Here is an 11,945-nt window from a genome sequence, read left to right on the forward strand (position 1 = left end):
TTTTACTGTTACTGTACTTATTTGAAGTTTAGTGTAGGGCTTCGCTAGACTTTTCTAAAGGAAAATTTACACCAATAAAACAACATGTATGTTACAAAGCATTTGTTTTGTCGTGAAATGTCGATCATCGCCAAACGTTGTAAGTTTATAGCCTGGTCGTCGCGTGCGATTAAATCGTGCACCAATGTATATCTTGTAGTTCTATGGCCAGTAATCGGTAGCGAACGTATTGCACAATCCGTGTATGGCAGTGGTTTTCAACTGGTGGTCCATGAAGACTTTTTGGGTGGTCCACAGGACGTTAATTATATTTTGTGTTAAATTAGAAATAAGCTAGTTTCATATGATTTATTGAATATTTATGACATAAAAGCTTATCCAAGTTGCTGGCCATTTGTTGTTATCTGTTATCTAAAATTATGTATTGAAAGATTTTATTTCAAGCCAACAGACTTGTTGTGGATGCTTTCTTTGTCCTTTTTTAACAATGGACTGGTCCACCATACTTTTTTAATTGGACTGGTGGTCCATGGCCTGAAACGAGTTGAGAACCACTGGTGTATGGTTTAACATCATGTGAAAAACATTTGTTTCTAAAACAATAATCGATACTGTTTATATGCCACCCTAAGCTTGGAAATGCGCTTTTCCGCATCTTTTTCTTACAGCAGAGTCACTGAAATTTGCAATGCTCTAGAATAATTGTGCTGCGGCAACTGTTTTACCGTTTTTTGTTGCCATTAAGATTTTTTTTCTTTCGTCAACATTTCTAATCTTTTACGTGCTTCCCGTCGTTAATCGCAGCCAGTCAAGAGTCATTTGACGATCCAGCAACTATAGAAACGCGAATACTGCAATAACTGAGATCACCACATTAAAACGAAAAGTGGATTTCTAAACAAGCAACAAACAGACTACATTGTGTTGCAAGTAGACGCCAAATGGTCGAATGCAGAGAATTCCTTAGGCAAGTTGGTGACGCATCGTCTGCATGGGTTTTACAACTTTGCCAATCCGGTAAAATAATTACTGTATCCCAAGGCTTCCTAATTAAAACAATTGTTCAGAAGCAATTTGCCGATGTAATAATTGGGATCTTTACGCTTTTACCAAAAAAATCCGTGGGACGAAAAGCGGCGGCAAGGCACGCACCCGCGCGCACACACACAAAGAGGCAATCTATGCAAGGCAAAGTATGGTGCGCACACACACGAGATTCCGCGTTCCGGTCGCGAAAGCGCTTACGAAGGAGGAAAGCCGCCATGCACGCGTTCGTCCAGTTCGTGAACCACAGGACCGGAGCTGTTCGAGCCACTGTTGGCATTTTGCTGCTTTCAAAACCAAACATCGTCAGCTCACAGCCTCAGACGAGACGCGCAGCCGCGCAAAACGTAGCCGGAAATGACGTCAGTAATCAGATCTGACGAGATACTCACGACGAAAGCAGTACTGTCAGCCTGTCAGCAACACCGTACAGCCAGTCTTGCAACTGCCCTTTATGAGGAAATGACCATGCCTTAGAGTACGAGCTTCGAGATGACTAAATGCTAAACAAAGCTTAGCGAAAATAGAAATACTACGATATGCGGGAAACAGGAATAGATGCAAGAGAAAAGTAGCGACAATTCCGTAGTTCATAGTCATTAAACCGAGATGGCCGTATAACACACATGGTCAATGTAATCGCTGTTGTGTAACTTACGATTTTTATCTCCCATAAAATTGAATAATGTAAGTGTACCGTTAGGCAAGTCAAACTACTGTAAAACTGCTAAAATGCGAGGTGACAAACGAAAAACATCCAAAAGCAGTACTGATTCGCGGCAAGGAAGAAATCAAAACGTCGAAAAGACAACAGTGTACCACATTGATACAACCCTGAGCATAGATAATGACTTGAAAGAAACAACCGGGAGCATAGGACAAAACCGAAGTTGCAAACAAGTTGGAGACAAAGGATTTAAATCGACTGATCTGAGATTGAACGTTGCTAAGCATCAAAACGACGCAGAACCTTCCGAAAAAAATGCCAACGGTTGCAATCCTACAAAGCCGTTGGTGTCAAACAACATGCAAGTGGATGAACCTGACGGGGCTACAACGAACAACGAAACTATCAGTCACGGCGATGACAAGGATGAACTACAGAAAGAAAACGAAGATTGTTCGGTCAAGTCCAATTCGCACCAAAATGTCGCATCAAATTTTTACTCAAGGTTGGTTTGTTTGTTATGGTTTCAAACGATACTAGCACCAAAGACCCCGAAAGTTCCGACATACATTCATTGTTTGTGCATGAGTTGTTGTGCATCGCTCCGACTGGTTGCACCGGATGTGATGTCATTCTTTCGCCTTCGCGTTTTCGCTATGATCCTTTGAGTGTGGTCGACGTAACGATGTGCTATTGTTTGCATCACTTCGTCAGTTTGGGCTAGCCTGAGTGATAAACCAGTATGAATAGCCTAAACGTTTAGGTCTAAATCTAAGTTATTTTTGTAAAAACAACTGCATCTATGTATAAAATAACTGTTGTCCACGCGCTGTCTTACATACTTCTATAATATCGCTCATTTGTAATTTCATTCTGTTTAAACTAAACATTCCCCCAGCAGAAAGTCATTTGAAAACGTACAGCCTCCACTTGTTTTACGGATTGTCTGCAAACGGTATGCAGCACAATTGTCAAAATCAACACGTGGCATAAAGGCTGTAAGTTTAATGCTGTCACATTTTAGCAGATAAATAATTGCACTGACAACTGCAATATTTGTCAAAATATATGTCTTTCGTTTGGACAACATTGGTAACTCAACTTACTACAAAAGATTTACATACGATGTCATGACTTTTTGTTAAAAAAACTGACAAAATGCCAAGTAGGTGAACCTTCAACAATAACATTTACGGTGCTTACCATTACACGTTAAATATAGTTATATTATTAAAAATGTTTTAAAAGAGCGTGATGACACACTACATACCAAGGGATTTCCACTGATATTCGGTACACCTAAGATTTTTAAGCTAAATATTTGCGGAAGAACTGTGTGATACTATACTTTTGTTTTAGCTTAAATTTGCTGGCTACTCGTGCTTTTATCAACGTAAAACTGGAACCGGTTGAAGTATCGGTGGCAGAAAGATGTGGAAAAGATTACATGTCTAGTTTAGAAAACAGGTTTGTGCCCATTCGTGTATGATTTATATGTTTGACAAACGCATCAGCATATTTAGGTTTCACCATATTTCAAACTTTTATTGTCATATGGTGAACAAAATATTTAACCTAATCGAATTGTCTTTCACTGACACATTTTATTGAAATAAAGACTCAAACGTTAAACATATATTGTTTTGAAGATTTTTTGACTATGTTTATTTCGTTTGCAGGACAAGCACTGCAGGGAGTAATACCAGTGTAAGCCTTTACCAACGCAGAAGTGAAAGTCAAAGTCCCGTTTCCCACGACCATGACCTGCAATATTTGCAATCTCACGCGGAACTTTCCCCACAAACATTTGCCGAGCAGTTGCGGCACAACGATTCGGCAAGCATGGTTGTTTGTCGATCACTACCCGGAAAAACATCTAACCAGGGTTTAGGTGCGTAGGTTATTTGTTTTCAGCAAGTTTTGAGGATGGTTTGCATTTTTACAACATGTAGCCGCATTGTAACATTTTTTTTCTGTAAATATATTTTAAAAACCGATTCTGTACATTTTTTAGACTCTACAAATACAAGTGGTGCAGGCCGAACCAATGGATCCTCGCTACATCATTTTGTTACTCGATACACCATCGAAAAACCCGACGAATCATCGAGGTTGGGACTTGACATATGCCTGGAAAATGATAGCTCCAACGAGGCAATAATGGAAGTGGAGTGTGGGGGAAACAAAGGTCTACTGTACGTAACCAAACTTTGCCAAGGAAGCAAAGGTTAGTTAGTTGTGTTATTCTAAATCAGGGGTGAATAACCTGCCGTACAGCCACATGCTGTGCCGAAGATGAATTTACCCGGCCGTGAACATGTGTATTAATACAGTGTTTCCTAACCAAAGTTGGGTCGCCTGTATAGGCTATTCTGTTGGGTCGCCAGTTTTTGTGACAATAAGAGCATCTACGTTACGTAGCGTTATTTTGTTATTTCCCAAGACTATAAATTGTTTCCCAATAACAATTTCATGACTATTTGGCGTGATATTGAATTATTCTGTTTGTGTGAGATCACTGCTAAGCGTTGTCTGGCTCATGCTTTGAACCAGCTCTAAAGTTGGCGGAAAAACGAATAATTTTTGTTTGATGTTTTTTATTTTTCAAACTGGCGTAGTAATTTTCGAAAAGCTTTCCTGATTTATAAACAAAAATACAACCCAAATAGTAAGAATGCATGTCCATGGGTCGCGAGAAGCCACAAAACAAAATTTTGGTAAGTATTTGGGTCGCGACAAAAAAAGATTGGGAACCACTGTATTAATACGCAATTAAGTACCGACGGCCGTGAATTGATTAAACTCTTTTCCGAGATATTTGGAGGCTTTAAAACAATGGTTTGAATGGATTTTACTGGAATGGAATCATATGTTATATATATACCTGTTATACCAGTCAATTTGCCAAGTTGTACGCAAGACTTGTTGTACGGTTATTATGTGCAAACAATTAAATTAACAAGCAAACAAACAAATGTAACACAATACAGCATAAGATTTGTCCATAAGGTATTGTGTCATAATATTCTTTTTACAACTCGCTTGTTGTTTTCACTCCACTTACAAAACACTGATTACATTTTTTTATTTAATTTTGGACCCACGCCCTCCTTGGAAATGTCTGACGCCCCCTGGTTAAGAACTACTCAGTCTTAGACTGTTAAGACAGATTGCCAAATCGTTCAGCTAAATCAATGGATAAAGTAATATCTATCTGAACTTTAAGGCAGATGCAATATTATAAAATAAATTCTTATCTTGATAACATCAATACATAAAACAAAAACATGGGACACTTGTGGCCGTTGGTAAAATAAAATCCCTTGTTCGGTAAACATGGGATGATGTTATTTTGGTATAACTTGGGAACTGATACACACTGGTGGTCAAGAAAAACAAAGTGCTCTATTTGAGAACACTAGTGTATATAAAAACTTGTTAAATATAATTTCGTTTCTTCGAAAACTTTCGTTTGGAAAGAGTAAAAAACACTGCACTCTCTAGCGCCTAATGTGTTTGCCGGTAGAGTGTTGTTGTGCCGGCAATACTACAAGTTTACGTCAAAAAACGGCTACTATATCGTTTTTCTCCTGTTGGCAAGCCAACATACCTAAACAACAAGAAAATACATACCGTATTTACTCGATTGTAAGCCGCATGTTGAGGTGTTAAAAAAATAATGTAAGCCGCCCTTGATTGTAAGCCGCACGCTGGAATTTTAGATAGGCCTACTGTTGTTTCATATTGCATCTTTCTGTTGTTACATAGTAAGTTATAACTATTTGCCCATATCTGTTAGTTACGTTGATAACTGTTTCCAACAGAACGTATATCGACGTATAATCTGTACATGCATACAAGTTTTGAACCTGAAATAAATTAAAAAGTTGGAGTGTAGAAATAATATCAGTATAAAATTAAAATGTAAGCCGCCCTCGATTGTAAGCCGCCCTCGATTATAAGCCGCACAAACGGCAGGTAAAAAAACAATGTAAGCCGCGGCTTACAATCGAGTAAATAGACGGTACCTTTTTTTCGATAGGTCAGTCAATTCTTTTTAACGATGAATGGTTGACCCCGAATGAATTTCAATTTATAAGCGGAAGAGAAACTGCCAAAGACTGGAAGCGGAGTATTCGTCACTGCGGAAAAAGCTTGAAAACTTTAATGACAAAGGGTGTTCTGCAAGTTCATCCACCTGTGTGCGAATGTGATTATTGCAAAGGACAAGCGTCGGGTAAAACCGTAAGTTGATTAAATTAAGTTGACTTGAAAAAAAAACATTAGTGCAAATGTTTTGCATTTAATTACAACATGTAGTGAATGCATATCTAAAAAAACGTGTCTAAATAATGTTTTTTTCTGTTTCGGATATTAATAAATCAATGGAAGACAGTTGATTATATTCATAAACTATACCAGGGTTGGGGAACCTGGGCCTTTTGGGGTAGTAAGTGCGGCCTTCGATGTAAAATTCTCTTTAAAGACCTTGACGTTGCACGCTACATCGAAAAAAAGAAAAATGTGAAAATTCTATTTTGATTCACCTTTATTTCCTTTCTAATTCTTAGATTACTATTTAATTGGTTCTAGACCAGATGTTTGTTTTTTCCATGAGACTACTAAGAGCTTATTGCACAACTATCTTATTTATGTGACAATTAACCAATTGTTTGCGCATAATCAGGCGGCAGTCCGAGAACTGGAAATTGCCCTTTGTCTTTCACGGGATTCGAACCCAGGATACTCCCGGGGACGAAACCCGATCAGGTTTTGTATATGGGTTAGGCGCGCCAGGCCATTCGGCCAAGTTTCCCGCCCATAATGCAATGTTTTAGATTTGTCTGTGACGTAACAAACATCTCTTAGAATAGATCATAGATATGCATAAAAAACGAACCTACAGGTAAAATAAATCCTGAATTTTGTAGTAGGAAATTTACTTAGGTTTAACATTGCATTCAGCTTTGACCGTGCTATTTGGAAAAAATACAAAAGACCATTATGTAAATAAAACTATTTGGAAACCACTGTTTTAAACATGAGAAACAGATAATGCGGCCTACACGAGTGTCGACAAAACGTTGGGTGGCCTTTATGAATCAAAAGGTTCCCCACCCCTGAACTACACTATAATCCAACTGCTTTCGGTGTTTGAAGTGAATTATTGAAGTGGCAGTTTTTTTATACACCCGTTCGTTGTCAAAATATTTTCGTCATTCACAGTGTAGACCAGTTCCATCATTTTTTTCTGTCCCGCTCAATCCTTAATTGAGGGGCGCGGGGGCAGCAGCTCAAGATTGAACCTTCACACTTCACGATTTGTATAGACCAGTAATGTAACCAAATTCAAACTATTATCAAATTCTATGTCAATGACAAACGCAGCATATCAACACTGTCCGTTGCACAAAAACAAACGACATGTCACAAAGTACAATTGCTTACCTAAATATTCACTACCACTCGAAAGTGTTAAAGTTGTGTTCTGCTGTTTTGTGTATTGGATATCGCAAGTGGAGATTACACTCATGACCCTGACAGCTCGTGATGCTTAGTTGTGGACCACTAGATCAGATACTGGTGTAGACAGGTTGTGCTGCGTCCTGAGGTCAGCATTTAAGTTGTAATAAGTCACTGTGATTTTTGGTGTTGCCTGCGGTGCGCCTTACACACTGCGAAGAACTGGTACGTTCATAACAGCAAAGTAGCTGGAAACAACTCGTCAGTTCCATGGCAGGAAGGAAGGAACTGTGCCGTTTTGAACACAACGAAGCAAGGGAAGGAAGCGATGAAGCACAGTGCGCACCACTCTGTGCTGTTTGTATTAGGTTTGACTGAATGTAGCTTAGCATGTTATAGGCTTTAATATGTAATATTGCAAGAGAAACAGGTAGGCAGCGATCGGGATGTTAAGATGGTTTATGTACATTATTTTCCGTAGTAATTCAGGTGATAGCTAGTTATGCCGCAAGGACTTTTATGAGGATAATTGTTTTAGCTTTTTGGTACATTTGACTGGATGTTGGCAAACAATAATTATGTATTGGTTCGACACTTAGCAAACGAACAATTATAAAAAGTGTCGCAAAGAAAGTCGTGGTGCAGATTGCAATTGCTAAATTGAAGTTGATTAAATTGATCAGCTTATTTAACAAATTTGTCCTTGCATGCAAAAAATAAAGTCACTGTTAAAATCTAGCAATACGGTGACCATATACCCTAACGTTTTAAAGCCAAATTTGCTTCTGGCATTTTGGCAAGAAATCTGTCTCATGGCTTGGTTTCGCAGGAAAATACCAAACCGGGTGTAGGTTTGCAAAACGACACTTCCTTGTGCGCTGACGACATGAACGATCAACCTTTGTCTCTTGTACGGAATGATGCTTCAGCAACACAATCTCTAAAACAAGGGTAGGGATATCCCTAAAAGGCCTTTTCAACACCAGTTCGACATTGATTTTTTAATTCGTGTAGACGCGAGGGTGGTCTAAATTCTATCATATCCCAATTGCATAACAAAAGGGCAAACATTGGAGTTGATGCAGTATCCCCAGGTGCTATGGAATCCTTGGATTTGAGGGTGAGTTCTTCCACCAACGGTTCAGGGAACAGAAAAAGACGAAATGATTCCTCTCATAATGACTATGCTGTAAGTAATTTTTTTCACAAACTTAAAGTTGTAAGTTTTTTTAATTTTTGGTTTACTTGTTTGTATTTGTAAGATCGTGCTATTTGAATTTTTTTAATTTAAACCTTTTTTCCTGTTAGAGTGACGTTGATGAAGATCATTCCGTTTCCTCGTCGAAAAAATATCTCTCTGATGCAGATGAAAGTAAGTACTAGACCCAAACCCATATTTGATGACCTCGGTTTGGTTGCGTTTTATAAGTGTTATGGACTTGACACGACTCTAAACCATATCTGTACAACTTTTCCCATAGTGTTTGAATTGAAACGTTAGTGCAAATAAGTTACCACACTAATTTTGTTATTCGTTTGTGTTATCTTTAATAAGTTATTTGTTTAACTACAACCGTATATTTTCTTTATTGCAAAATTGCCTTTAAATAACAGTTTATTATTGTAAGATTACCGAAATCAGAGTTACGATCAAAACAGTGGAAACACCCAAAGACAACGGTACGTCAAAAACAATTTGCTTTCATTCATTTCAATTATCGTATTCTATAATTTTTTGATTGTACTCGTACAGTACGCAGCCTAATCCACGTTGGGAGAACGAAAGATCAACGGACCCGCAAAACACTTTTAACCAGTGGTTAAACACCGAAAATGGCTTCAGGCCGTTTCATCGTCCCGGTTTTGGATATAGCGAGTATGCTTTATACGATGCAATGAAAAGGGCAGTCGCTTCGGTTGCGGCTCAACCAAATGGTTACTGCACACCGCCTCCACCTATGACCACGCGCCACACCGGAGGAGGTTTGTGACACTACTCATGTAAAAATACTTTTGTAAACATGAATTTGACACATATATTGTACTAACTTAAGGCAAGAAGCAGCCCATGATGGAATTGACTTCGCCACGCAACAAAAACCTGGACAGAAAGATGTCAGACGTATACTCTGACTGGGATTATCCAAAACCAATACCTCAAAACATGGAGCCTTTAAACGGAAATAACATGTACGTAGATTTGACTTACAACTGACGTGCTACTTTAAGACGCTCACAATTCTTCTTTAATACAGGTTCAATGATGTTCCTTTTCACAACCGGGTTGATCTTCGCACAAAAATAGCCCGATCCACCCCGGACCACAACAACAACTGGTTTAATATCCCTTCGTCACATTTTCAGTCAGAAAACAAAATGTCATTTTGTGACAGTGCAAGTAAAAGATACGGCTTGAAGTCTGACAAACGAGGCAAAATTGGAAGAAGTCCTTCGTCGCATAAAACGCGTTCGAAAGTGGGAAACAATAGGCAATCAAGCAATCAAAAGATGGTGAATCTGCACAATCACGCTATTCCCATGATGTCACTAACTTTTAAAAACAAAAGAATAAACAAGAAAAGCGACTCAGAAAAAGTAACCAGGTTGGTTCGGACTTCATATTTCCGTCCAAGTTTTCATCTTGAGCTAACCCAAATACTTTTAACTTAACCCAAGTAGTATCGCGATCACAACAAGTTATATTGTCCTCTTGGTTCTGTTGTGTCAATAAACCTGATATATTCTGGCTTACAAACAGTCTGATAACGTTGAACTTAATTTGTTGCATTAGATCTTGTCAGAGAAGTACCGACTCGAGCCCACCGGCCCTTGCATCAAACGCTTTCCACACATCAAATGATAAACATGAAGCAACTTTTTTAAAACCGTCAGATGTATCAAGGAGACTAAGTTCAAGCGCACCACCTTCTCAAGTATATGCGGAAGCAGGGTAATTGGTTCAAATGAGTTAATTGTAATAGTGTTAAAAGCAGTTCAGAGGCAAAAATCGTTACTGTTGTTTCTCTTTACTTTCTTGAGCACAGCGGGCAGCGGTGAATGTTTATGTGGTTTCACTTCCGGTATGCATTTTGCCGAGTCTGTCCGGCTGGCTTGGTAGAGTGGTCGGCTTGGTAGAGCCTTACAGTGGCTCTCACACCGTGGGCTCGCATATGATCACCAACTAGCTTTTCCATTTTTTTTTTCAGCGCTTTAAGACCCCTTTACTTCGCCACAAAGCTAGACCCGTACTATGATTTAAGTATTCAACATGTACTGATGTAACTTCCTTACCACCCTTTGTCTTCAAAGATTTTCCTTCCCTGTGATATTATTTAGAACGCATTTTGAGATATATCTTCCATATTTCCTCAAACACTGTTTCTGTTTTGACAGCAACACAACTTTTTCATCAGCAAAGCAAGCAAAACATTTTGATTTTCACAACGGAGCAAAACACTCATCAAGTGCACTGAGTCCCACACCATCTCAATCTGTGTTTGGCGACCTGGTTCAGGGAGAATGCAATAATAGTGATGCAACACCTTGGCAGGAACTCAGTACGGCCTTGGATGAAATGGGGGCGTGGACTGTGGAAACAGTTTGTCAGTTTTTGGACGAAATTGGATGCGGACAATATGAACAAGTAAGTCGGATGCTATGCTCATGTGTACATTGGATAAAAAGAGGATATCACAGGCTTAAGGATTTTCTCGCTATATGCTTTTAGTCCTGCATGCTTATTTTTTCGTAATTGCGAAGTTAAAATTGCAGTGTGATACAAAACCTATGTCATTTTGTACGTAGGTGTTTAAAGACAACAAAATTGATGGCGATGCCCTTCCACTGTTAGTTGAGCGCCATCTAGTTGATAAAATGGGTCTGAAACTCGGACATGCACTGAAAGTCATTGCCCGAGTACACCGACGCCTAGGAACGCATCTTTCGCTTGTAACCAACCAACATTGTCCAATAACATGGCCGCATGGTTTTTACGGATCACATGAAATGTGCAAGCAATTTGAGCAATCGAAATCTGAAACCAACGAAGATTGCACACCCTGACGGGAACTGCCCTGCGAAATCTTTTCCAACATTGTGCACTTACTACTGTGAAAATTTGCTTTTGTATTTGTTCCTTTTTTATTTTTACAACATATTCATTTGCGTTATAGTAGTAACGAAACTGATCTTTAACCAATCACAACAAAAATTTTGAATGCATTATACGTTTAGCAAAAAAAAAATAACATTTTTTCGGTAAATTGTTTATCTTATTTTCTAAAATGCTTGTATTGATTCTGAGATGATGATTTCCACTAACTTAATGTGAAAGCAAATGGGTAGTAATTCAGGCTTTGATGCTGTGTTTGGGTATTTGCGTTTGAACTATTTTACAGACATTAAAATTTTGCGCGGTTGCAGGAGACAAATGCCCTTGACCTTGACGATTGTTAACCTTTTCCTGTAGCTACTTTTATACTCAGATTGATACTCGTACTATGGTTAAGAAAAGCATTCACTGTCTTGATAAGTTTCGATTCGAATGATCTTTTCATTATTAATGATTTTTGTGTTCTTTCTTCCGCGTGCGATGTTTTAAATTTTATTATACGTCCAGGTTAGATTGAAAGTGAACTTTCCAGACTGGATTATTTGATCACATCACGCATGGTTACCAAAAATCTGAAAAAATCTTGTGCGGAAACACCTAAGATACTCGGTCACTCCGTTTGTTTTTCCAAGATGCCAGCATGATAATAGGGTAGTTTAG

General features: G+C 38.7%; 1 protein-coding gene across 1 annotated transcript; it reads left to right on the forward strand.

Annotated features, from left to right (window-relative positions):
• Nucleotides 1-1,268: 1,268 nt before the first annotated feature.
• Nucleotides 1,269-11,753, forward strand: LOC145234702 (uncharacterized). The gene is made up of 15 exons (XM_080099429.1): nt 1,269-2,216; nt 3,071-3,178; nt 3,391-3,602; nt 3,726-3,938; nt 5,754-5,956; nt 8,004-8,125; nt 8,189-8,363; nt 8,483-8,546; nt 8,803-8,854; nt 8,928-9,157; nt 9,229-9,364; nt 9,430-9,777; nt 9,966-10,124; nt 10,568-10,817; nt 10,979-11,753. The coding sequence occupies exons 1-15, from the start codon at nt 1,777-1,779 to the stop codon at nt 11,234-11,236; spliced, it is 2,970 nt and encodes a 989-aa protein (XP_079955555.1). The 5' UTR covers nt 1,269-1,776; the 3' UTR covers nt 11,237-11,753.
• The last annotated feature ends 192 nt before the right edge of the window (nt 11,754-11,945 follow it).

This window comes from Phallusia mammillata, chromosome 6 (assembly GCF_965637545.1).
Source record: "Phallusia mammillata chromosome 6, kaPhaMamm4.hap1.1, whole genome shotgun sequence".
Classification (NCBI taxonomy): domain Eukaryota; kingdom Metazoa; phylum Chordata; class Ascidiacea; order Phlebobranchia; family Ascidiidae; genus Phallusia; species Phallusia mammillata.

Bases quoted from the DNA above. Each gene is read 5' to 3' on its own strand.
- LOC145234702 (XM_080099429.1), top strand. From the start codon at position 1,777: ATGCGAGGTGACAAACGAAAAACATCCAAAAGCAGTACTGATTCGCGG. The intron at 3,939-5,753 runs GTTAGTTAGTTG...TTTTTTCGATAG, and splicing joins ACTTTGCCAAGGAAGCAAAG to GTCAGTCAATTCTTTTTAAC. The intron at 9,778-9,965 runs GTTGGTTCGGAC...TTGTTGCATTAG, and splicing joins GACTCAGAAAAAGTAACCAG to ATCTTGTCAGAGAAGTACCG.